The sequence below is a fragment of the Antechinus flavipes genome, chromosome 2 (assembly GCF_016432865.1).
Source record: "Antechinus flavipes isolate AdamAnt ecotype Samford, QLD, Australia chromosome 2, AdamAnt_v2, whole genome shotgun sequence".
NCBI classification, from domain to species: Eukaryota; Metazoa; Chordata; class Mammalia; order Dasyuromorphia; family Dasyuridae; genus Antechinus; species Antechinus flavipes.
The window spans coordinates 256355913-256383700 of NC_067399.1; the positions used below are offsets into that span (position 1 = coordinate 256355913).

At 35.1% G+C, this 27788-nt stretch overlaps 1 protein-coding gene across 5 annotated transcripts in view; it reads right to left on the minus strand.

The window, feature by feature from the left end:
• Positions 1 to 27788, minus strand: part of ZBTB46 (zinc finger and BTB domain containing 46) — a 162049-nt gene that overhangs the window by 16359 nt on the left and 117902 nt on the right. For 3 of the 5 annotated variants that reach the window (XM_051976775.1, XM_051976774.1, XM_051976773.1), the window contains 3 exons: positions 18331 to 18503; positions 17387 to 17435; positions 9361 to 17294 (listed from right to left, as the gene is read on the minus strand). In XM_051976775.1, coding sequence (XP_051832735.1) covers positions 16738 to 17294; positions 17387 to 17435; positions 18331 to 18503 — 779 coding nt within the window. In that variant the 3' untranslated portion in view covers positions 9361 to 16737. Of the gene's footprint in view, positions 1 to 6615; positions 6792 to 8927; positions 8997 to 9360; positions 17295 to 17386; positions 17436 to 18330; positions 18504 to 27788 lie in introns of those variants that run through there. The other 2 variants (XM_051976776.1, XM_051976777.1) reach the window with 2 other exon arrangements.

The window sequence follows — 27788 nt, forward strand, 5'->3', positions numbered from 1 at the left end:
CTTTTGGTGTCTGCAGGGATACTGAATGAGCTGCTTGGATGAGCTCACAGGATGCCAGAAGAGCAGCACCCAGAGGAGGTAAAAGGGGCATCTCAGGGAGCACTAAGCCCCAGGACCAGATGGCTGGGCGCTCATCCGAATGGACAAACACTCATGGAGGGAAGGAAAAGATGATGGGGCTTTGGGTGTCATGGCAACAGAGAACATAAGCCCCTAGAGCATTGTGGTGTAAGTGGTGTGGGCCGGTTGCCCATCCCATCCATGTATAAACATCACCATTTGGCAAACTACAACACGATCCTGGCATCTGCTACACTGACAGACAACAGCTTACCAGCTGACTACAAACTCTCATTCCCAAGAAGGGGACTGAGGAAATGGCTTTAAAGAACATATGAATAACAGGGGCAAAACAGGCTTAATGAATTCTTTGCCTTAACTGCTGCTTTGCATAAAAGAGAATATTTATTAAAACCCTAAAATCTCACAAATTTTTGGTAGAGGACTTTCTCACACTGTTAGGTCTGAGGTCAACTAGCCTACTGGGACAATGAGCAAAATGAAATCAGGGTTAGAAAACTAAACTAAAAAATAAATACTGCTCTTTTAAAGAAGAGGCCATTTTTCCTGTCTACCTTTGCTATTAACACAGTTTTAAATGTCTGGTGACTAGGATAAAAGAATTATTTTTTCAGAGTCACATGATAAGGATTAATTTCTTCAAAGTCAGTTTTAGTTCAACTAAATAATTAGACTTCTTCAAATAAAAATAAAATTATACATACAGTTTTTTCTTGTGTTTCAATGAAACAAATATTGCTATGGAGAAGCTTGTTTAAATAAGCAACTCTTCAGCTTTTTTGGCTCTGAGATTCTTATTATTCTTTACGGAATAATAGGGAACAGAGTTAGAAGAGATCTCAGAATCAAATCTACTTCAGCTTCTGCCTGAAGAAGAATCTTTTCAACAACATGCCCAATAAGTGGTCATCTAGCCTTTGCTGGAAGAGATCTAGTGATGTGGAACATGCTATTTCCTGAGGTAGCCCTTGATAGTTTTAACCATCTTTAATGTTAGGTTTTTAAAAAAATCAAACCTAAATCTATTTCTTTATAGTTTCTATCTGAAAAGGGCACTTGGTTCCTGAGCCTTACGCCCACCTCCTAGGCCAGAATACAATCCCAGATAGATGCAATACCAGATAGTAATATATACAAAGTATTAAAATGCATGTGCTCTTTCTTCCTTTATGAATTGTTTTTTTTAAAAAAGGTTCCTTGATTGAATTAGAAGAGGAGTCTGGCTACTGGCTCGAGAGAATATGGGCCACACCTGAGAAATCCTTAAAAGATGCTAGACATGTTGAGAATTTGAAGCAGTTCAAAGTTATGAAATAGTTTTATGGAGTGTGATCCCTGTACTTCAACCAGAGGACAGCAATGGGGAAGGAAGGAAAAATAGGATTTTCTCTCCATCTCCCTTCTGTCTCATATCAGACACAACATCTTGCAGAATAGCTACTAGCACAGTAAGAGCCACTGCATCAAGGAGCAATTTGAAGAGTTGTGTAGTTTGAGGCAGGAGGCAGAAATACACTCTTGAGAAAGACAGAGACACAGAAAGGAAGCATTCAAGGCAGGAGGCAGCGTCAAGGAGGGACATTTCTGGCAGCAGAGAAAAGCAGATGCATTCCAAAGAGAACTTGCCCTCAAAGTCAAGAATTGAGCTTTTGAGAGGAAGAGACGCAGAGAAGCCAGCTGAGTGACCCATTCAGCAGAAAGGCTTCATCCAGGAGGGGAGCAGGGTGAAGCTTCCACAAGAAGAGTGAAAACATTGGTTCCTGGGAGCGCAAGAGTATAAATTGCCTGGGTCACATGCGTTTCTTACATATGTTCCTCACTGCCACTGTATTCTAGGTTTGTGCCCACTTTTTTCTACATAGGCTGTATTTGTAGCAGAGTATATCCTGTCTTCTGGAGTGAGAAAGGATGTATATTTTTTTTAAGCAGGTGAAGTTTATTCCAAATAAGACAGATATAAAGGTAATTGTATCTTTATAGAATACCATTTTCCTAAAAAATATGAAACTTAAATTATTTTCTATGAACCAGTGCATTGAATTTATAAGAAAGGATATTTTTGTAGATACTATTATTATTATGATGCCAACTAATGAAATACTTTTGCTTTGTGCCAACTGTGTCTACTGGCTGATCATTAAAGGTAAATTTACTGCTGCTGGTGATCATTCAATCGTGTCTGATCCTTTGTGGCCCCATATAGGATTTTCTTGGCAAAGAGTGGCTTGCCATTTCCTTCCAAAAGATTAAGGCAAACAGAGGTTGAGTGAGTTGCCAGGATTACACAGCTCATGAATATCTGAGGCTGGATTTGAACTCTGGTCTTCCTGACTCCAGACTCGGTGCCCCACTGCACCATCCAGCTGCCTTTTCAGAAACTCTAGGGCGATCAAGTCATCTCTTGAGCCTTCTAGGAAGGCATCTCATAGAGGGCCTCTACATATCCACGGCTAATAGTTTTGTCTTTTATCTGAGGTGACAGAGGACTAAACAATCTAATCTCTCCTGCACGAAGGAGAGATTTGCAGACAATGATAGTTTTCCCCCTCCCCAAAGGCTCATCTTTATTTCTTTCAAATGGTCTGTAAAAGGAATGGTCTCCAGGATCCTAATTACTGCTCTAAATGCTCTCTTATCAAGATTCTTGCTAAAATGTGGCACCCAGAATTACAGGCTACTTCAGAACAATCTGACCAGTGCCAAGCACAGCCAGATTATCCCCTCCCTAGGCTGAGTGGCTATTTCTCTCTGAATGTACTCTAAGACCACATTCGCTTTTTTTGGCCCCTCTATAATACCACTGGGGCAGCAAAGGGGCCTGGCAAGTAGAGTGCCAGAATTGGAGTTGGAAAGATCTGAGACGCTGAATAGTCATGTAACCTTGGGCAAGCCTCTTAACCCTGTTTGCCTCAGTTTCCTCATCTATAAAATGAGCTGGAGAAGGAAATGGCAAATTATTGTATTTTTGCCAAGAAAACCCCAAATGCGGTCATGAAGAGTTAGGACTGAAAAATGATTCAACAAATATAACAATGTGGATCCGTTTTGAGCTTGCAGTTTGCTAAAGTCCTCAGATTTTTATGAGAACTATCCAGGCCCATCTCTTGTCTGTTTCTGGTCAGTGCATTATTCTCCTTTTTAATTTAGTTCATTGTATACTTATTATCTTAACTTCATTAATCCACAAAGACTTCTAGTAATCATATTATGGCAAGACTAAACATGTAACTGGAGACACAAAAGGGGCAGCCCTCCTTCCCTCTATGGCTTGGTCAGATTAAGGCTGCTAGTCTGTGAGGAAGTGTGATTTCTTTATTAGTATGACTTTTCATACTATAGAAAAAGAATGAAAAATGAGTCTTCAATTCAGTAAACAGTGTTACTCTCTGTGGGAGCTTGGGCAAATCATGGAACCTCTCAGGTTATGTGAGCCTGGGTTTCTTCACCTATAAAATCAAGGGGCCTGACTAGCAGGCCTCCAAGGCTCCTGGCGGCTCTAAGCATGTGATTCTGGAATTCTATTAAGCACGTACTGCATGCAAGAGGGCTGTGTAAGGAGCTGGGTTTACCAAGATGAAATGTTCTGATCCATAAAAGTCCTATGATAATACCAAGATGACACACATAAAGAGAGAACCATGTGTAAAATTAAAAGTTAAGTAGTGCCCCAATGAAGTCAAACAGGCATGAGAACTTGAGGGAAAGGAAGGACCCCTTCTAGGGGAGTCAATGAACATCTTGTGGAAGAAGTACCATCTGAGCTGTATCTTGAAGAAAAGGCCTTCAAGTGGCAAAAATGTGGAGAAAGTGTTTCAAAGATGAAAAATGTCATACACAAATGCACAGAAAGGAGAGAAGACAGAATAAGATGAGAAAAGAACAAATAGTTCAATTGGGCTGGAATGTATAATACTTTAAATGGATAAGTGTGACAAAGCAAGAAAAGTAGATTTAGAGTTATTCCTTGGAGGACTTTGAGTGCAAGAGAAAGAAATGTTCAGAGAAAGGTAACCATGATGATGAAGCATTTCAAAAACATGCTATATGAAGAATGATTGAAAGATCTGTAGATATTTAGCTTGGAGAAAAAAGGAATTAAGGAACATAAAATAGCTTTCTTCAAGTCATGTAGAAGAAGGATTAAATTTTTTTCTAGTTGGCCCCAGAAGGCAGAACTAGAAATAATGGATATTGCATATTGCAATACTGGGATAGATTTTGTTCAAAAAAGGAAACACTCACAAATAATCAAAAGTGAAATCAAATGTCTTGGAAAGAAACAAGCTCTTTTACCACAGATTTTTAAGAAAAAGATCCTTGTTCAGATAATTGGTTTGACAGGATGTCCTCTGTAATTCCTTCCAAATCTAACATTCTCTGATTCTATAAGTATTTTTTTCCCTTAAGGTAAGGGGAAACCAGATTTGGGATTTGGCAAGACTAACATTGGCAGCAGGACAAGGGAACGAGGATTTGAGAGCAGAAGATAGTATAGAATTAGAGTCAGTTCCACAGAAGAAGTTGGGTGACTGAAAAGTTCAAGTTTGGTCCTTGGGTTTTGGACACAGCCCTGCATTTCTGCATCCTAGGAAATGGCCCCAAGTTTTTACCATGCAGTCACAGAAGAAAAGTAGTGTATTCTGGCCAGGAAACAAGGACTGCTATGTCTTACAGCTCATATCATAAAAGGGCCTGGTGGTACTTTGTCTTAAGAGCATCCAGAAGCTTATTAAGGAATCAGGAGGTAGGCTATGTGGGACTTCTAGAAGGAGAACGAGGAAACCTGGAGGATATCTAGAAGCCCAATCAAGGGCTTCAGTCAAGAGGCAGGAGGTGGAGTATCTTAGAACTGTACTTCATGGCAGCCATGAGCAGGGCCTAGCAGAATTGTGAATGAGAATAGATTGGCTTCAGAAAATCAAAGTGACGTCAAAGATGGAGAACACTCCAGATATTAAAGATTCTAAGTCTGACCTCATCACCAAGTGTTTATGACTCCTTTCACCTAAACTGATAAAACCTTGGGCAAAAGTGACTGAGAAATGAAGGAGTTCACCTTAATTTTCTGAATAGTGGATTATTACATATAGTTATTCTTAAAAAAGCCATTTACAAAAGTTACATGCCCACAGTCACTAGAGACAATGATAGTAAGATTGGGACACATATAAACTCAGGATTATTTTGCACCAACTGGTAAACAGATGATGTTTAGCCTAGGCTATATACGAGCCCAAGGAACAACTGGAAAGGATAATTAGGCTTTTTTGGCTAGTGACTGAGCTTATTATACTTGGGGGAAAAAAAGTGGCTACTCATGTGCCTAGATAATGAACATTTCTACAATGCACATAACATGGTTCATATTATATGTTAATATCTACACTGATATGCATTGTTGGGCATATACTGTTGTTATATGTGTATTGCTGTGTTTCTGCACATAATTTGTATGTGCTATGTGTCTTACACTGCATAAGAAATGTATTCGAAGATTTATATATATAATACTGCCACATATGCTATAATTATATGTAAAGAATTATGTGTTTGTTACAAACACTATGGTTATCTGTATGCAATTTTAATGTGAATCTCTTGAATTAGGTACTTATATGTGCATTATGCTAAGGTTGTTGATGATTATGTCATGTACTAATTTATTTAACTCTGCTATATGTTAATTTTGAAGTGTGAATTCAATATTCACAAATATCTTGGTAAATCCCATATAATTTGCAGGGAGTGAACATTTTTTTCTGATGGGGCAAGAAGGGAAAATGAAGATTAGTTCTTCAATGCTGGAGGTATAAGTTGCCCTGACCATACCAATTACCTAGGCAAGTATAATCTTTTTACTGATGGAATGTCATTTGTGGAAAAGCTAGAATAGAGAAAACAATCAATTGTCTTTTGTTACTAGTTTATTCATTAAATACCTATGCTCTGAGCTAATTGTATCATCTGGCTGATTATTAAAAGTACATTATAGAGGTTTATAAACTACAGTTTTGAGTGGATGTGGACCTCCAAAATACCTTGAAGCTAGGGTGATCTTGCTGGAGGTCACATATACAAGAAAGGGGGGGATCCAATTATTGTGTGTAAAAATATTAGAGAATTAGTAACCTTCTAGCTACTAGATGATAGCTGTGTTAAAGAGCACCACTTATAATTTGGACAATTTCCCAAGGCAACATGATGCAGTAGAATCAACACTTGATTGACAGTCAGAAGACCTCAGTTTACATCCCGACACAGCGACTTCCTCTTTGCAGTCTCTGAGCCTTAGTTTTCTTATCTTAAAGTAAGAGAATTAGGACTAGAAGATCTCAGTGGTCCCTTGTAGCCCTCAATCAATTAATACACAAATAATTAAAATTTTTAAAGGGGTGGGGAAAGGGACTGAATAAAGTAGTTGTAGAATCTGTCCCTGTCCAAATCTTGGTGGGAAGTAGGAGAGGATAGAGTTATCCTCTGTTGTGAAAATCCCAAAGGGAAGAACAACCTCTCCATGGGTCTCTCTCTACTCACCAGTGTATGTCGCTTCATGTGCTCCCGCCGAGTAAATTTTTTCCCACAGATCTCGCATGGGTAAGGCCTCTCCCCTGTGTGGGATCGCATGTGTCTCTTCAAGATACACTGATGCATAGCTGAGAAACTGCAGTATGGGCACTTGAACTTCTTTCTAATCACCGTGAATTCATTTACTGAAAAATAGCAATCAGAGAAAGTACATTATCCTTCACACAGCCAAACTAATATTTTTTTGGTTTATCCTTAATCCTGCAATAGTCTCCATTTACATTTTCATTCAGAAAGTGAAGATGGCTTTATTTCTCTTATGGTTGTTCTGTAAAGTCTCCTGGTCTTCTGTCAAACATTCACACATTTTAAGTAGTCTAGATAGAACTAGCTTCTATCAGTCAACTTCTTTCAAGTTTCTTACAAGAAAAGAAAGAGAAATGGTTGTGTTCAAAATCAACTACCAAGAAATAGCTGACCTCAAAACAGAAGCCCGAAATCTTAGACCAGATCCAGTCTTACAATTCATATCCTGACAGGGAGAATCTGTAATTTGACCCTGCACATAGAAAGAAATACCTTAAGCTTCTTCCACTGTCAGAGGCTGACTCTTGGGGAGACTACTGTAAAATAAGCCTAACATAGATTTTGTGCTTTAAGCCCTATATAGTGTTAACAATGATTATGAACTGATGAGCCCATTGAGGCCTTTGATACATGTTTTTGTACAAGAGTTTATAGTCATCTGGATTAGTAAAAACTACAAAGAACCAAACAACATTTCTAAATGATCCCCTGATTGTTCAAGTTTCCCATACTTTCTTCAGTAATAATTAAAAAAAATATATATATGCATATATACACACATATATGTCTATTCAAAAGATAATTTTTTAAGGCATCTGTTGTTGAATGTTCTGTAAAGCAAGTGGCACTCTCAGTTAAAATAGTCAAGATAAACATTAAAACAGCCCAGGGTCAGGGCCCATAGCTCAGGTATTTCCTGTACCCTTAAAAAACCAAAAAACAACTGTCATTTTGATGTAGTTGATATCTCAGCATATAAAAATGAACACACTACACATGGGACTCAGCATGGTTTTTCTTCCAATTTAACACCACTTACACTGCTTTTAGACTTCTTTGGCTGTCTTCATCATGTCTTCTAGGAAACTCATCAATGGGAAATCTCATGCTACAAGACTAAATCTGCCTGACACCCTCCATCACTCTGCTCGGATTGGTTCTTTTGCCTGAAGGACAGGCCATGAGGTCCAGGGTGCCTACTTAAAGAGGAGGCTCAGCACAATTCTTCTGGCCATACTTCCCCCTATTCCTCACTATTTCCCAAGCTACATTGCTTTTGGACATCTTTGGAACATCATGAGCCCACCCTGGTTACTCTCTATCTCAACCTCTTGTCAGCTTCCTTTTGGATGTTCTCTTCCCCCATTAAGCTCTTCAAGGACTGGAACTTCATTTTATTTGTATTTGTAATTGAAGCACTTAGTAGAGGCTTTTAATAGATTAAACTAAGCAATTTTTTTAAATTATAAAAATAAATGAAAAAAATATAGGTTAATACCTGTCATTCACCAAATATTCACCAGCATAAAAATATATTTAGAAATACTGGTTTCATATTTTATTCATGCTAAAAATTTTCTCTTTAAAAGTATGACACTAAGTAAAAATCTAATACAGCAGAATTCTAAATATCTCCCTTATCTGATGTTCTGTTTGCTCCATGCAAAAAGTAGTCCTGTGAGGCACAGTCTAAAACAAAATTTGACAAAGGCAACTTAAACTTCCTGACTCCTCTCATGGTTTGACAGACGTAAAGGAATGCATCCAGTATTGAGATGAATACTGCCTTCATGGGAAAGCTACAAGTTGGGATTTGCATAGTGTTATATTTCCAATAGTGGAGGAATATGGAGAATGCAAATCCTGTTTGAACAGAATACCTGGTAGTAGTATGAGCTGCTAAGTCAATAAATGTAAACTCTTGAACACAAGCAGTGTGACTTTCCTTAGCACAGTGACCTCAAAAGATTGATTTTGAGGCTGTTATTAATAATTCATTCATTATTCTCTAACCTACTAAGTTATTTCCACAAAATAACATGACTTCTTGCTGGAGTGAATGCAGATTTTTTTTTTTTTTTTTTTTGCACAAGGATGAAGCCAGGAGACTGGTTGAGGCAGGGATGATTTCTTAAAATGTTCATTTCTATATAGGGCATCTTTGGCTACTAGCTGTTATTTATTTCCACACATAAGGAGCTACTATAAGGAGGTGGATCACAGTGTATACTCACATCCGGGCCTGATGGTTGTAGGTTCAAATTCCGCTCCAGGACTAAGGCCCATAGACAGTGCTGACAAGGCTGTGTAGAATTAGAACATGCAGTACTGTTAGAGACATCATCTTCCAATGTCTCCTTAAAAAGTCTTTTTTTACTACCTCGGATGACTATCTCACAGATTAGGGTATTTGACAAAAATTCAAAGGCAACAATGCTAATATAATTTTAGCAGGCCATTGGTGGCAACGAGGAAGAGGTGGGTCCAGGTTAAAGAAAACCAGAGGAAATCCAAAAGCATATTGTTAGCCAATTAGCTTTACCTCTGGAACCTAGCAAGAATGTTAACCAAATTATTAAATAGAAGCAAAACTAATTAGACTTTTATTTCCATCTTCTATTATCTTCTATTTCCATCTTTTTTTTTTTTAGTTTAGGAGTTTAGAAACAATTGAGTAGTCCAAAGGCAAACACCATGAGTGAGAACAAAAGAACCTAATAATTCACAAACTGAAGAAGAGTCCTGTGTGATTCACTATATAGCCTAGTACAGTGAGTTTCACTGTATATTCTAGTACGGTGATATATGCTGCGAAATCTTTGTTCAAATGAATTGAAAAGAAAAATCTAGAGGTATGTTATAGTTTTAAAAAAAACTCAGGACATTAACTTGCTTCTTAAACTGGTTCACTAGGAAAAATGCTAAGAAAAAATGTAAAATGTACAAATGAAACTGCTCACCTTACATCCTTTGCTTTCCTTTTTTTTTTTCTCTCTTTTCTTTTTTTTTTTAAATTTTATTTTATTTAATAATAACTTTGTATTGACAGAATCCATGCCAGGGTAATTTTTTACATTATCCCTTGCAGTCGCTTATGTTTCGTTTTTTTCCCCTCCCTCCCTACAGCCCCCCCCCCCCAAGATGGCAAGCAGTCCTATATATGTTAAATATGTTGCAGTATATCCTAGATACAACACATATTTGCAGAACCGAACAGTTCTCCTGTTGCACAGGGAGAATTCATCCTTTGCTTTCCTAATAGGTTTTCATTAGCAGCTTAGACTCTTTGAAAGCTCTCTTCAACTTAGAAATGAGTGCCTTTTATCACAAGCAAAGCCACATGTATAAAAAATTCTAAAGAGCTTAATAGTCTACATTTATAGCTCTAGTACTTCTAACTCTGGAGACCTGGCCACCAATTATTATCAATAAAAGGATATTCTAGTACCCAAGATGTTTGATTTCCTATTATTTAGTATATATTAATTACTAAGGTTTTTTTTTAGGCACTTGATTATCCTACCACCACATAACTTTCCTGACTGTGAAAGCCATTTGATCAAATGTATGTAAAAATCTATGAACCATGACTTATTTTATGCTGTGACTTAAACAAAATGTGGAGTGCTTTGTTTTAAGATCTTGTCTCATATTAAATCTAAATAATCAACTTGCCCTGTTTTGTATGTGTTTAAAGAAGACACTTTAGGAAACCCATCAGCAAGTTTAAACAGCATGAAACTAAAATCTGTGTCTGATGATCATTCACAAGCCAGCTAGGAAAGACATCTAACAATGGGTTGAACAAAAACATTGTATTCTGGCATATCCCATGGCTCACCATGAATCAATTACTAGGCAATCTACAGAAGGCAGCCAGTTATAAGCATATGAGGTGAAGTGAATATAGGTCAGTATAGCCCATGTTAGCATTGGAGACATTTATAATGTTATAAGATATTTAAAAGAAGTAAGCACAGCTTAGTCACTTCATGTTTTTGTACCCAATTGTTTGTTTCTGAAGGAGTTCTTCAATATGAATAACATTTTAGTGGATCCAAACTTCTCCCAAGTAAGCCCAAATTCTTTTGGAAGAACTAGTTTGAGTTCATTTATCAAAACCCCAGGACTTAATTTTAAGGACATAGATAAACAGTTTCCAAGTAATGCCATCTTACACATAATCCAGTTTGCTTTCACAGAAGACATAGTAATGGGGATAGAGGTGGGAGGGCATTTATTTAGTGTAAATTAGATGGATGGCTAATCCCAAGCAATAATAAAGAATCCACCCCTCCATCTTCCAAAGATTCTCAAGAAAAAGTCCTATACTGTCCAATTTCTATTCTCTACGTATTCCACCACAATGTAGAATAGTAGAAATGGGACAGCAAGGTAGTTTTAATGCAGCGCATCACATCCAAATCCTGTATACAATAGTTGTAGCCAAATAACTACTAGTAGAAAGTACAGCCACTCAAGTTAGAATAATTGAACAGTTTAGGGATGGGGGATTATCAGTGTTTTTCATTGATTGACAGAAGAAGGCCTCACTGGTTTTTAGCATATCAGAATATCCAAGATTTAGCATCACAAAGTGAGCTCCTCCACTTGAGCACCCAAGTTACTATGTAGGTATTATTTTATTCTTCCGTCTTTAATGGATAGATCACACTTTGTAAATACATGTAGGAGTGTGTCCATGCTAGGAGGTAGGATAAAGCATATGCAGGGGGATGAAATGATTTAACTATACTGCAAATTTTCTGGGACAATGTCATGAATACCAGTTTTATTTGTAAAGTTCTTATGGATACAATAGTATATTATCACTCAAGAAAGTGTGCATCTTTTCTTGATTCAGCAATAATAGTTTTTTTTCCTGTTATTCAAGAAAGAAAAATTCAAATAACCTCTTATACTTTGAACCAAGAATTAGTAACCTCTACCTCATGCTTTTATAAAGATAAAATAAGCAACATAAATGTTCTTTCTTCTTTCATTTTCCCAGTTTTTAATCTCTTGTTGAACTTAATTTGATGACCAAAAAATTGATACCATAAATTATCTAAAGATAATATTTAATGCAACAAATTCTCAAATTTCCACTTTCAGACGGGAAAAGCAAAACAAGAGAAAGAGTTTGTTACTTTATTAAAATTGACTTGCAAGTGTAAGGGAAGGGATTCATGTTTTCTGTTTCTACTTTTATAAATACTCAAATACAAAAATATTTTAAAATTATTGCATGTTTTAGGTTTCTGAATTTCATAAAATTAGAATATGTTAAACATTAAGTAATACAAATCTGAAAAAAAAATCACATAGTAGTGTTTTTTTTCCCCTAACAAAGTTAGGATCATCAATATGATTTCCTAAAAGTAGCTACATCAGAGCATGACCTCTGAGGTAAACAAATATTTGTTGATTGACTGACTGATCTGACAAAGTTTAGCATGAGGTAATTTAGCATTTCCTCCCTAAAAATCCTGAATTGAAAAAAACTAGAAATACTTCACACTCAAAACATGCATTTTACAAAGGTATCCAAAAATAAACTATTTTTGTATTTTCTCAACTAATATTACCAAGATCACTGAGGTAATTTAAAATTGATTATGCATTTTAAGATTAATTTAGCACCACCTTTTAAAAGATTATTTTACAGTCAATGTATTTTAGAAAGATCTGTGTATCACATAGTTTTATTTTCATAGACACAGATAAATAAACTTTTAAATACCAAATAATGCAACACCAAAGTATACAAAAAAAAAGATGAATGTCACCAAAATCTTTTTAAAGCCTTTAAATTACTCATTGTAGCACCTGGAAATCTAAGGTACTAAATTAAAATATGTAGCTCTATTAGAAATTTTAAGAAAATCTTTTTTAGAGAGAGAATTTCCAGTCTAATTCAGCCTAAGTTTTTCAAATCAATAATAAAAATATCACATTTTGCTTGGCATCAGTTTAACTAATGAAGAAAGCTTGATCGTAACATTTATCTATAATTAGAATTCATCTACAGAAATATTGCTTTAGTAGTCAATGCCAAATTCAATGTATATATTCAACCCTTGTCAAAAGCCATACATTTAGTTCTCTCCCTCCCCAAACTGACAACAGGTCCTGAGATATTTGTGCAAAAAATTCCCAAATTCTGCAGCCAGGTTTCTATCCCATATAGAATTCTGGTACCCTCTCTGAGAGAACTTGTTTGCCCTATTTTTTATGTACTTGGTTGCTGAAGATGCCATACTATTACACAAATCACTCACTCTTAGAATGAAATGGTCAACCCTGAATCTTTACTTAAGGCACTACTAAGAAATTAAAGATCCTAAGGAATCTCTATTAAAGGGCAAAGAATTACCATATTTTGCCAAACAATCCCTGCAAATGAAGTGCTTCTATTTCAAATATATATTTTGAGCGCTTGTGAAGGAAAACATTTACTCATGTAGCACATTTCAAGGCATCAATGAATTATGTCTACAATTTTTTCCTCTAAGCAAAATTGTAGACATAATTCATGTCTACATGAATTTCCTCTAAGCAAACCCTTTACAACTTGAAGATTTTAATCTTACTATACTTACTATAACTATCAGACCACACCTTCAAGACTTCTCAACAAAATATTACAAAATATCAATGGAAAATTTCTCTCTAGACTCTTTAGCTTTCATAAATACCTTTTAAGGATAAAGCCCCAATCTGTAGGCTGTTACACACTCAAGCTATTTCTTGTTGGCCTTTGTTGCTATTATACAAATAACTCAACCCTGTCTCCAGTTACATTATTTGCTATCAAACCAATTCGTGGACAACTGGTCATCAAGATCCAAAAGGAACAGAATTTAGGGATTCTGGAGATTATGAAATTCAGCTTCCATTTTGCAATAAAGAAATGAAGGCCCAGAAAAACTGATAGCAATATAGTAAACCCAGGTTTCTATACTCCCAGTAGCACTTTTCCTGCTTGACCATAAAATTTGCATTAGAGAGGTAGTTGTATGTTGAAGTGGAAAGACCATGTTTTTAAGAGTCAGAGAATTTAAGTTTAAGTGCTGCCTCTGATCCACACTATGTATATTACATTACAGGAGTCACTTAACCTCTCTGTGGCTCAATTTCCTTATCTATAAAATGGGGATAATAATATTTACATTCCACCTCACTCTCAGTGACATTGTCAAGAAAGTGCATAGTAAACATTAAGGTGCTATATTATTGTTGTGGTTTTAAAATCCAGTCTAAAAGCTTTCAGTTGTAATTAGATTAATTTGTGCCAGAAAAAAGACTTTAAAATGTTAAGCATGAAAATCTCAGTATGAACTATCATCTTTTCAGTATCAAGGAAGAGTAGGCATCTAAGGCCTTTGGATTCAACTTTGACAAAAATAGTGGATAATTTAAAAGAAATGACTATTGGCAAATTATTAAAATTTGTTGAATTTCATTTGTACAGTGGAGATCCTTAGACCCTCCTACCAGCACAGGATTATTGTGAGTGAAGAGATTTGTAAACTTTTCATCATAGATATAAAATTGGAAGGATCTTACAGTTAACCTCCTTATTTGCCAGATGAGGAATCCTGAGATTAGAAAGATTAAGTGGCTTGCCCAAAACTCTGAGAAATAGTAAGTGGAAGAACTGGGATTTAAGACCAGGTTCTCCTTAAATCCCAAGTTCTAAACCCAACTCTTCTTCTATTGTCATTATGGTGCCTCTAGATGTTGTATAAATAGGATTGTTATTATCAGAAGCTGAAACAAACTTTGTGGTAATAAATACACTTAAGTTATATTATTCTTCTTAATTTTATCCCTGAGAAAAAAGCCACTTTCCAATTTTCTAAAAATACTCAAATGCATATTGAAAAATAGATTCTCTTTAAAATCAAACTCTAAAATTTAATGCCTTAGAGAATGAAATTCAACAGAACTGAAGTACAGAAGACAAATAACTAACTGGTCCTACATTAATGTCTATGAGATAGGTGATTCTAATGTTTTAACTGGTTAACAGAATTGTGGGATCTGTGCCTTAAATCTTTGTCCTTCTCCTAACATCACGAACCTACTCATTTATCTTTTTAAGTTCAGTTGAGCTACAAAATTTTAAACTATTTTGGAAAATCAATACAACATTTATTACTGAGAACATGGAGATCACTTCACATGGTAATGAAAAACTCAACTGATAGGAAGAAAATGCCATTTGGGAGCAAGCCTGAGGACAATTAATTTATAATGCCTCCATTCTACCCTCATTATCATTAGATTTCCTACTTTAAATCTTCCATGTGAATAAAAAAAAAAAGGAAAAGTTTTAACCTCTAATAATTACTTTTCCTTCAGCGACAGACTAGTGCCACTACTCTTGTTTGGCGTATAGTTTGTTTTCCCTCCCTGAGAATGCTCAAATTTATGCTTCAGAACAGGGTTATGTGATTAGTGTAGAATAGGATCATAATATCTGAGGCAATGGGGTAAAACAACTCTACAGAAAAAAAAATTAAAGCTTCTCCCTCTGCATAATTGGCTTCAAACCTCTGAAGGCATTTAATCTGAATTAAAGAAAAATTTCAAAACCATAGGAAGATTGAAAATACTGTTCATTTCAACATATAAAGAGACCATTACCCCATGATCATTTTTGGTCAAATATTGTAATAAATTGGAAGAAGTACAAAGGAGAGAATTTGAAAAAAAAAAAAGTCAAGCATTCCCCTCTACCCACTTTCAGATAATCTCTCTGTACTAGAAAAGACCTGAGCTCAAAAATCAGGCATTCTATAGATAGCATGAATTAGCCCAGGAATCATGGCATAAATTAAAACTCTGGGCCCTGAGGCCAAGTGTTGGAAAGATCTCCCTGCAAAGGCAATGAGGTGATGTAGTGGGTACAAGTATTGGGCCTTGGAGTCAAAGAGACCTAAATTAAATTCCTGTCAGACACTACTAACTGTGTGACCCTGGGCAAATCATTTAACCTTACTCAGCCTCAGTTTCCTCATTTATAAAATGGAGATAATAAAAGCACCTACTAAATAGGATTATTTTGAGAATTAAATAAGATAACATGTACAATGTTTTACAAACCTTAAAGTACTATATAGATGCTACTTCTCATCATATCATCATAGTTGTGGTCAAGTTGATGGAAGAAAGGAGGGAAAGAGGAAAGGAAAATAAGAGAGTTTGATTATGTGAGCAGGAAAGGAAAATTAAGGGAAGGTGGGAAAGAAGTATATATTGGAAAGTTGTAGGGAAAGATAACCAGATCTAATAGTATCCTAACCCCCCTTGAAAAATGCACATACAACAATTTATCCTGGATTTTTTCCAGGGTTCCCCTGTACTGTGGAGGCTGTTTTTAGGAAAATGTAAACCATTACTCTGGACTCCTTCCAGGCTCGAAGGATATGCAATTCCTGTCTTAAATGAACAGGACAACAATTTAATAGAACCATAGCTAACAAAAAACAGAACCCAAAGAACCATTATCAGAAATATTCTGATATGAATAGTTTGGGAAAGGCTTTTGGATCTTAAGAGGTTTTCTCAGTCACAACAAGTCAGATATCATTGCCAACAATATCTTCAAATACAAAGGACATCTCATATATAAATACATTCACAAAATTAATACACTTTGGTTATTTTCTATTCTCCTGGTTTTCCAGGATATGATGGGACTTTTAAATACAAAGATCAAAGGGACTGGGATCCACACCACTCCCACAGTTGAAGTCACATTTTCAGATCCTTTTAGATGAGTCCGACCTTAACAAAGTAGCTTGGCTGGAGATCCTAGCTGATTGTTATTCAATTTAAACTCGGGCATCTGGAGCCAAAGGAACTCCTGATCCACCATGTGAGCATTTATTGTTTTCCCTTAATGACAAACATGGTTCAGCTGAATATAAAGTTGCAAAATAGAAAGCTAATCATTTAAAAGTAATAAGGCAAGCTTCAGGTTCATCTCCCACCAGACTTGCTATTTTCTGACTTCCCCTGTCATCATTTTGTTAATCAACTATTTTCCTCATCTGGTTCTATGATAGCCGAAAGCTCTTCTGCCACTGCCTGGGAAGGGCCCACGTAGCACACTTTGACATGGGTAGTAAGGTTTTTCTGGGTACCAAAACCCTTGCCACAGAAGAGACACATAAAAGAACGTTCTCTTGAGTGCACTGATAAAAGGTGTCGGTTCAGGTCTGTCTTGTCCCGAAATAACTTTAAACAGCAAGAGCACTGCATCTTCTTGTGGTTGCAGTGAATTGTTTTTTCATGTCTATCCATATTGGACTTCAAGGTGAAGCTGGCTGGGCACCTGGAGCACTGGAAACGGTCAAGCTGACCTGGCTGTACATTATCAGCCAAACTACTGATGAGAGGTCGAGAATAATCAGTCAAGTCAATTGGGAGAAACATAGAAAAGGCATGTTTCTGGATGTGCTCCCTTAGCTTTTCTGGACTGGCCAGAACCCTCCCACAGAAGCCACACAGTGTTCTCTGATTCAAGCCAGGATCAAGAAAGAGGGTTTTGGAGTTTAAACAGACATCTTCGGATCCTGATGCACTTAGATCTAAAACCAGAAATACATAAGTTAGAAACTCCCAGGGCACAATAAAATGGAACTATAGAAATAAATGAGTTTTATCCTGACCTCCCATTTACCTGTGTCAGTGTCCAGCTGCCACATGGTGAAAAGCCCCTTACAGGTGGCCTGTGAATAAAGAGTACAATTAATTTTGAATGAACTCATATAAGAACCAAACACCAAGTGTTAACAGTAGGCAAAAATTTCCCAACAAAACTATGGTTTGCTTTGAGAAAGAGCATTTAAGAGGATGTCTAGCTCATGCCTATTGGTTTTTTCAAGATCAAAATTATATTAAGCTTTTTGGGGTAAAAACAAATAAATAAATAATTTTTTTCTTGAGGAGATATATAAATCTACTAAGAACTCATAGTTCATAGGTTCCTTTACATAAAGAATATGCTCAACATTTATAAGTGAAAGCTCTCTTAGTGAACTCTGTGTTGAGCCATAGTCTGGCAGATGGTGACCTCTCCATAGGGTACAGAAGATCATAAATAAAGGTTAATTTGTTAGAAACATAAAACTATTTTGGTCTTTGTAGAAAATGTCTTAAAATATCTGATCATAATTCATTTTTAAGAATTACTTTCATTACTAATAATGTTACCCATTGCTCCACAACTCACATATTTTACTTTCTTCTCAGTTTAAGTTCAAGGCAAATTTTAAAAATTACATTAATATTAAGGATCAATTTAACTTCAAGTCAGATAATAGTGCAATAATTAGTTAACAATTCAAAATACAGAACTGTAGCTATTTTTTCTACCAGAACCTGATTGAAGATGTAGAAAAGAGAAGGTTAGGTATGTAATAAGATAATATGATTTAAAACATTATTTTAAAATTCAGTCAAGGAACATATCCAAGTAAGGGTTTTAATCTGTTTAATCTGATACTATACAATTAAAATTTGCTAGTCAGAGATAAATACCAAAACTATTTGTATAAAACTGTTTGTACTCAGCTTGTAAAAGAAACCCAGTGCTAAAAACCATAGCTATCTTTTTACTCTTACCTGAGCTGAAGGAGGCATCTCTCCCTTGATCATAGTTTCTGGTGACATTTCACCAGAATGGTAGATCCCAGGGGGGCTCTGATTGGAAAGGTGTGATGAAGGCAGCTGGGGAGATGATGCTTCCACTTTGCTATCAAATTCGCCCCATGAACGATTCAAGTTGGTGCCAGGCCCTGGGGAACACAGGAAACGAGTCTCACCCACGTGAACTAGCACCAGCTGGTGGTTTTTTAAAAGGCCCTGAAAGGCACTGAATGAGCACTTGTAGTTTTATCTTCTTTCAGTGGGAGGGAACACAGCAGTGCACTGGTGCCAGGGTTTTTGTTGGAGGTGGGGTTTTGGATTACTTTAATCAGCTTGCCCACCCAAAATGCCAGTTGTCTCTGCATAGGTTGTCTGGGTTGGGGGTTTCTCTCTCACAGCAGCAAAATGGTCACTAAAGAGAGTTATACAGAAAGTTGCACAGCACTGGAAAAACACGAGTACAATTATTTTTCTTGATTTTAGAAAATTTACTTTCTAAAGTATTTCAAATGTGTTCATCTGATATTGAGCTATAAGTACCCTAAGATTCTTTCAAATTATGTTCTAAGAAAATGCTAGTGTAAAATCTATCATTTTTAGATTTATTTTTTAAAATGGTAACAAAGATAAAATCTTCCCATCCCTAAACAAATAAAAACACATCTGTTCCTCTCACACCCAAAGTCATTTCTAAATATTCATGTTGGGTTTTTTTGGTGTCTTGGAGAAAAGAGGATTGAAAAGAGAGGGCTCCCCTCACACAAATAATGTAACTGCTTTGCTGATTTTCTTAACCAGCTATATTAGAATTATGCTAATGATGTTTAAAAAATCCTTGGTAATGCCTTTAGAAATCTTTCCCCTTTACGGAACAAAAGTGAACTTGATATATTTTCACATCCAATTAAGGCAGGAAAGTCAGGTATTTTATTCAAATTAAGTTAAGAGATACCTCCTATAAATATTTTGGGAAATGCTTATTCTTTTAGAAAAACAACTTTGAAAAAGAATGAATTCATGGACCAATCATCATCCAAACTGTCAAAATTTTTTCAGCCAATTAATAACTTCTCAGAGAGCTTGTATAGATAGAACACAACCCTTTGCCTTTCTATCATAGCATTTTTAATCAGCACAAGTCACACATGACATACCATGAATATGTGCTTTTCTTAATATGATTAATTTTGCCCCAACATGTTTTCTCAACCTGTGTGATTCTTGTTCATATTATCCCAGAAATATTCCACAAGACCTTTCCAACACAAACATATCTACAAACCTCCAAATGCTGGAAGCCAGTTTCTTATAACATACTTTATTCAGCGGGGATATTTCCTTTTTAGTTTGTAACATAAAACCAAACTATTGCTCCTGATCTCAGAGATTTCTTGATTTGACCAGAACTTAACTCATGATAAAATCCCCAGATGACTACCACACAAACAGAACCCATGATAAACTTGTGTTTTTTAAGGAGAAATGTAGTATTTTGTAGTGTTTCCATTTTGTTGTTGTTCACTCATGTCAGTCATGTTGACTCTTTGTGACCCCATTTAGGGTTTTCTTGGCAAAGATACTGGAGTGGTTTGCCATTTTTTTCTCCAGTTCATTTTACAGATGAGGAAATTGAGGCAACCAGAATTAAGTGACTTGCCCAGGGTCACACAACTAGTACTGTCTGAGATCACATTTGAATTCAGATCTTCCAGACTCTAGGCTCAACACTCTATCCACTGAACCAGCAAATGTTTCCACTAAATGTATGTTTTTAATATTTACTTCTGAAGGTTAAGATGTCTCAGCTCATGGAAATCAACAGAATCAAATTAAATGATAAATGAATAAGACTTCCAAGTGAGTTGGCTAGTGATTGATGATATGTTGCTGCTTTCAGTTATTAAGTTAACCATGAATCTTTGACTAAAACGACCAAATCAATGTGCTTATCCACAAAAAAAAATCAAGCTACAGCATTTCTAAAAATTCTCTGAATAACTTGGTATAGAACTCTAATATGTAATTGCTTTGTACCTTAAGTCATGTACTTTAATGTTATCTAAATTAAAATAGTTAAAGCCAATACTACCTGCCTCATCTTACAAAACTGGTATAGAAAGACACTCTTTATGATACAATAATACAATCTCTGTCCCTCTCCTTTCTTTTCACACGTTCCCTCCCCCTTTCCCGTTATTTCTCCTGTCTGTCTGTCTATAAAATCATTAGAGCTAAGAAATTCTGACAAGGAAAAAAAATGCTATATGTGCCTTGATTGTTTTAATCTGATACCAGTCAAGCATTAAGGTTAGTGGTTGTGTCTTCTTCCCTATATTCCACAATATCTCCACTGTGCTTAGTGGTGTGTTAAAAATATTAATGGGAAGCCAAATGTATTTAGTCCTTGATTATAGTAATGATGATAACAATGAGAAATATAGCCATGTGTCAAATGCTGCCCATACTAATAAACTTTGTTAGACTAGAAATCACATTATTGCCAATTAAACCTAAGGAAGGGAAGGCAAAATGTTAGAGGAGTGAAAGGGCATTAACAGGCATTTTCAAATCCGATGATGCAAAACAACAGAGATAAATTTAAACAACAGGAATATAGAGAACCAAGTTCTACATCTCTAGTTATCATAGAATATGTTTAAGTTAATAGTGTAGGATCTTTCATTACTTCTGGTATTATTAAAGAAAAGTAAAGTTGTCTATATCTTTTTTAAAAAACAATTTCAGGAAAACTGTAGAGAAAAGATGTATACACATACATACACACAGAAACATATATGTGTAAATTTCTACAGCAAAAGTTAAAAGGTTTCCTATCCATATCCACAGAATTGAATTCATTGGACATTTCTATGTTTTTATTCAGAATAATTTAGACCACAGACTAATTTTAAAGACATTCTGAAGAGATTTTCATGATCTCTCTTACTGATTAATAGTCTGAACTACGTTTTTCCAATGAAGCAATTTGTAACAACTTTTCATAAATAACATGGAACATCTTATCAAATACAAAAGTACTCAAGTAGCACCAAGTTCTAGAACTTGGATTCTTATGACATTATTGTACTCAGTTAATTTTTAGTATGTATGAAACCAAGTATTAGATAAAACCAAACCAGACAAATGCAGATATAATGATGTACTTTTTGTATGTGAGATAACACTCTTGACCTTTCTGACCCACATGTGGTGATGAGACATGAGTCTGAGTTGCTTTTTCAGGGGTGAAAATGCCTTTTTTTCTGAGTCAGTCATGCTTTTCATTCACATCTCCAGGTAGCCAATAGTATATTTAAAAAAAAAAAACTTCTCAGGCTTTGGACACCAATGTGTGGACACAGAAGAAAGGAAATGTAATCATTCTTTATGATTGAATACCTGTTTCTTGGGTCTCGCTGGCCCTGTGTTATTGAATAGATGGCATGGAGCAGGAAGGAAAGCTTTGAATTTGGAATGAGAGCCCTCAGATTTTAATCTCAATTCTGCTACTTAAAACTTGGGTAAACTTGAATAATATGCTCCATCTTTTTGGCATCAGTTTCCTTATCTGCAAAATGAGAGGGATGGGCTGAATTACTAAGGTCCTTTCCAGTTTAAATCTATTATCTTCATATTATCATTTTGTGGGTTAGGATGTTAATGAATTCTCTTTTTGTGGGAGGGGACAATTCTACCACTAAATCATAAATGCCATACAGCAGGATTTTAAGAACCAACAGATTCATTAATGAAAACACTTAAATGCTGAGATGTAAAGTAGTAGTATTTTGTGTGTATATGTAGATATTATTGAACAACTTTTTAATATATCATAGTGTAGGCATTATCCTAAACACATAACCCTTCAGGAAATTTCCATTAAAATGCAATGCAATATTGAAATTCTTTAAAAGACAAAATCTTTCTCCCATCCCCAAAGATTTGAGAATTTCTTTTTTTTCCACCTGGAACTGCAATTTTAAGTTAGGGAATTCCTCGTAAGGAAAACCCTGTCAGTGCAAACCAGCAGCAGTTTCTTTCTTCTTCTTCTTCTTCTTCTTCTTCTTCTTCTTCTTCTTCTTCTTCTTCTTCTTCTTCTTCTTCTTCTTTTTTCAGCATTTTCTTTTTATTTTATTTTATAATAACTTTTTATTGACAGAACCTATGCCAGGGTAATTTTTTTACAACATTATCCCTTGCACTCGCTTCTGTTCTGATTTTTCCCCTCTCTCCCTCCACTCCCTCCCCTAGATGGCAAGAAGTCCTATATATGTTAAATATGTTGCAGTATATCCTAGATACAATATATGTTTGCAGAACCGAACAGTTCTCTTGCTGCACAGAGAGAATTGGATTCAGAAGATAAAAATAACCCGGGAAGAAAAACAAAAATGCAAATAGTTTAAATTCATTTCCCAGTGTTTTTTCTTTGGGTGTAGCTGCTTCTGTCCATCATTTATCAATTGAAACTGAGATAGGTCTCTTTGTCAAAGAAATCCACTTCCATCAGAATACATCCTCATACAGTATCGTTGTTGAAGTATATAAAGATCTCCTGGTTCTGCTCATTTCACTTGGCATCAGTTCCTGTAAGTCTCTCCACGCCTCTCTGTATTCATCCCAGCAGCAGTTTCTCAAATCTTAAAAAAGCTGCCTGGATCATTGAAAGATGAAGTGATTTTCCCAAGATTACACAGAAAATCTGCACCAGAGGCAAGACATACAGGTCCTTTTTGACTTCAAGAATGGACCTCTATACACAATTCTGAGCTGGTCCTAACATATGAAAATATAAATATATTAAAATTCAATAAACTGAGGAAAATTAATTTATTTAAAACATTTCCAACTTTAAATTAACATTATTTCTATCCATAGAAAAGCCTCTAGAAACAAATTATCTAATGCTAAGCTTGAATGAGAAAAATTCTCATGTTTTTTCACAGTATATTTCAATGAAACTAATATGTAAACTGCATCAATAGCTAAAATGGCAAAGCTTATAAAAAGCAACCACCAAACTCAGATGCACCAATAACCAAAGAACAGTGCTATATTCTCATTTTAAAAAAATTCCATTTGTCAATTTCTAAAAATCCTTCTCTTGTAGATACATATACCTGAGACAAACACATTATGCTAACCAAACTGTGCCTAAACTTTTTGACAGAGGCCAATGACATCAAAGAAAAAGAATAGTAATTATGAACAATTATGAACAAATAGGAATTTACAGTAGCTCTTTTCATAGTAGCCAAAAATTGGAGACTTGGGGAATAGCTTCCTAATGGAGAATAGCTAAACAAATTGTGGCAGAGGAATCTAATGGATTTTTATGTCATAAAAATGATTTAATGGACAATTTCAGAAGAAAGTAGGAAAACTCTCATTAACTGATAAAGAAGTGAACAGAACTAGAAAAACAATTTATATGATAACATTATAGAGAAAAGCAAGTTTGAAAGACTTTAGTTCTCTGATCGATGCACTGATGAGTCCAAAAGAATGAAGGTGAAACATATCACTCATCTCTTGAAAGAAAAGTGATTAATTTAAAATGCAGAGACATACATTTTCTGACATATGTTTTTCCAAACTAAATTGATATGTATCGAAAAATTTGTTTTTCAGATTAAAAAAATTGCTTTACTCCAACTGGTTAGTGGGAGGTGAGATAAATTTTTCTTTTTCTTTCTTTCTTTCTTTTTTTTTTTTTTGCTGAGGCAATTGGGGTTAAGTGACTTGCCCAGGGTCAACAGCTAGGAAGTGCTAAATGTCTGAGACCAGATTTGAACTCAGGTCCTCCTGAGTTCAGGGCTAGTAGAGGCAAGATAATTTTTTTTTTTTAAATCATAATCATAGACTTTGGTGCTAACTATCCCAAGCTCTTATTTTTTTTTTTTTAAGGAAATTGTAGTATAAAAGGTAAAGTGACTTGCCTGAGATCCCAGTGAGTAAATGGCAGACCTGGGATTAAAGCCAACGTGTTTTAACACTAGATAAAAACCAGTTTATATTACATTTATTCTATATCTAATTGCCTTTTCCCTAAACATAGAGTTTGAATGAAAATAGAAAAGGACAATTAATATCTACACAGACACAAAAGTTTGGGGTAGATGGGTATTCAGGGAATATTTCTGATCTGACAGTTTGCCGAACCATTTTCAGGACTGCTTGTCCACCTAGTACTAACTCTTATCTGTAGCTCTAAGAAGCTGCTACATTTTCAAGCTCAAACTCAATGTCATATATTAAGTCGATAATTTGATCATGATAATTGATAATACTATTTCTAATATTATAAAAAAAAAGTTATGCCTTTCCATTTTAGTATCAGGGGCTACCTTTTATTATTGTTCTACTTTAGCCTCTCTTGAAAACATTTCTAAACCTGCTGAAAATAAAGATTAGGGTGGGGTTTTTGTTGTTGTTGTTTTATTTTCATGTGGAGAATGTCCAGAAGCTGCCTGGTTAAGGTTAACAAAATTATATTTAAGATGAGATCTAGTATTGAGTATATCTTCCAAGTGAAAATACAAAAATGCCTGCTAACATGCAAGACTTTGTTTTCTTTGATAATATCTCATTAAGAACTCATGAGTCATGCAGTTTGAACATTGTTGATTGAGTCACGGTCTCACATCTGAGATATATTCTTGGATTTAGGTTTTAAAAGAGAAGGGATTCAAAGATTAGGTTCCTGTTCTCTAGAAGGAAGCTTGTGTATCTATACAGCCCTTCTTGGAAACCACAGAGCCACAGAGATAATAGTGACCAAAAGCAGCTGCAGAATAATAGGGACGTTCTAGAAAAGTGGAAGAATTCCTGAAACAAGCTTCATGTAGAAAAAACTGGGCAATGCCAAGTTGTTGGAATAAATGAAGGAATGGAGAGAGGATCTAGGAGCTAGGGCTGAGTAGCAGGCAATCCAAAATCTTGCCCTCCTCTTCTACTATACAGTTGATTCTCTAATGATCTTTAGTTATTTCCCTAATGAGAAAGCCTTAGCATAAGCATAGTGTTAGATCTCTAGGGAAATTGGGACTCACTAGTGGAAGTAGGGGAGGAATGACTTTTTAGCAATCCCACATACATTCATTTAGGAAGAAGGGATCAACCACAGAATAGTTTCTTAGGGGAAACTGAAGGTCCAACAGAGAAGTAAGGAAATTGTCTTGACTGGGTTTATGGGCTTGGATATAAGACCTTTCTCTGTTTTTGGTTTTTTAAGTTAAGTTAAACAAAACTTGTTCTATATTCAATATATTGTTAACTGGAGTACTTGCAAGGAAAGTGAGAGTCCTTTGATCTTTTCTGTATGAACCTAGATACCAGGTATATTTTATATTTCTAGGGAAAATTGTCAGGAAAAAGTAAAATGAGTCAAATTCTAATGTTCTTGGAGAAGACTCTCAGTGGTGACAAAACCCAAAAAGTAATTTGTGAAACACTTCCCAGTCTAATCCTGGTCTATGAAGAACCACATTTTTTTGGTTCTGGTCAGAAGGCACAAAGAGCTTTATGTTTTCTCTTTTAAAATTTCATTTTCACAAATGAAATTTTTTTAAAAATGAAATTTCATTTCCCTACTCCCAAAAGCCTCTTGGATAGCTACAAAGTTAGAGAGATGATATACTCTAGTTGCAAATTCTAACTGTAGCTCACCAAGTTCTGTTCTCTCAGGCTTAAAAGTTCATTAGAAAAAAAAGTTTGGAGATACAGCTATTAACCTAATATATTGTCTATTAGCTTTTAACACTTAAAGTTGCTAGGTAAAATAGATCTAAAAGCTACATAATACAATTAAAGAGTTTTTCTTTCAAATTTTCTATTAGTTCCAAGAAAAAATTTCTTTACTTCCTCTTTTTTTCAGCAAGGTCATCATTATTAAGCAGTACAGTTTGGTCTCTTTTAGTAAAGAGGGATATAAAAATAAAGCGATAATATGGATGGAAAAAAATCAGTTCACAAATATCAAACGAGAAAGACAGCTAATTTGTTACTGTTGCTAGTCATATAAATGCCAAATTAATCTAGAAATTCTGATGGAGTATAAATAAAATATGCATGAGCAGTACAATAGCCAAAACCAAAATAAAATCAAACCAAAAAAAAAAAAAAAAACACTCCACTTTTATCTCAGTCCACATTAACTAAAGTATGGTATCCAGAACTAAGCAAGTGATAAATTATCTGTATTCTGTCCTGGTTAGACCCATATGGAATTCTATTTTCTATTTTCAAATCTGGAAGCCAAATTTTAGGAAGCTCAAAAAACTAGATCCTGTTCAAATAAAGAACAAATAAAACAGACAACTTGAAACCATGTCAGGTGAGAATTGATTGAGGGATGTTTAACCTGGAGAATAGAAGTTTCAGGGGAGGTATCTGTCTTAAGAGTATTTGAAGAACTGTCACATTGAAGAAAAACAAGACTTGTACAATTTTTTCTAGAGAGTTAGGAGCAATGAATACAAATTGCAGAAATAAAACATTTTCATCGTCTATAAATAAAAATGTTCTAACAACTAGGGCTATCTCAAAGTAAAACAAATTATCTAGGTAGAGAGTGACCTCCTCACTAGTCTTTAAGCAAAGACTGGATAACAACTTGTTATGGATGCAGAAGCAATTCCTTCCTATTCCAATGATGAGATTCTGGGAATTTTTGAAAAAAAAATGAAACAAAGAAGGGAGAAATAACAAGCCAAGAATTATTTAAGTGAACACTGAAAGATATTAAAAACTCTATTTTAGTTTATAGAGAAATACATAAAAATTCCTGAAAATATTTCTATACTATCAGTGATTTCTGAATAAAAAACAGGTAATTGCCCGGTCCTTTAATACTACCTTTTAAATTTGATCATACTCCTTATTTAGGATGATTTGGGGAAGTGTATTTTCAAAGGATAATAAGTTTAGTAAGAATACCTCCCTCTAGATCTTATAAATTATTACAGGCAGTAATTCCTGATTTATAAATAAACTTTCTATAACAAATAAATAGCTGCCTTTGGTCACACATACACACACACTTCTGAGAATCGTTTTAAAGGAAAAAAAATTTGGATTTTTAGAGAATTTTTGAGTGGAGAAGTAGAGAAAGAAGAAATTATTTAAAAAAAAACAACAACAAACCTTAAAGGGACAAATTATAAAGGCAAACTCAGGCAGAACTTTACTACGTAATGGTGTGGCTCCTCCAATTATTTCACTCATACTGCTTGAATTTTTTCTATTTCATTTTATTAGATTCCCTGAAATTGTATTAATTGAGCATTCTTTTGGGTTACTATTCATCTTCTTGGAAAATGCAAATAACTCTGGAAAGTTATAGGGCTACTAGCCATTTATACATTTTTAAAAAATCAGACTTCTTCAAAATACTTAGGTAAAATTAGTTATTAAAGAGATTGGAAGATTTGGGG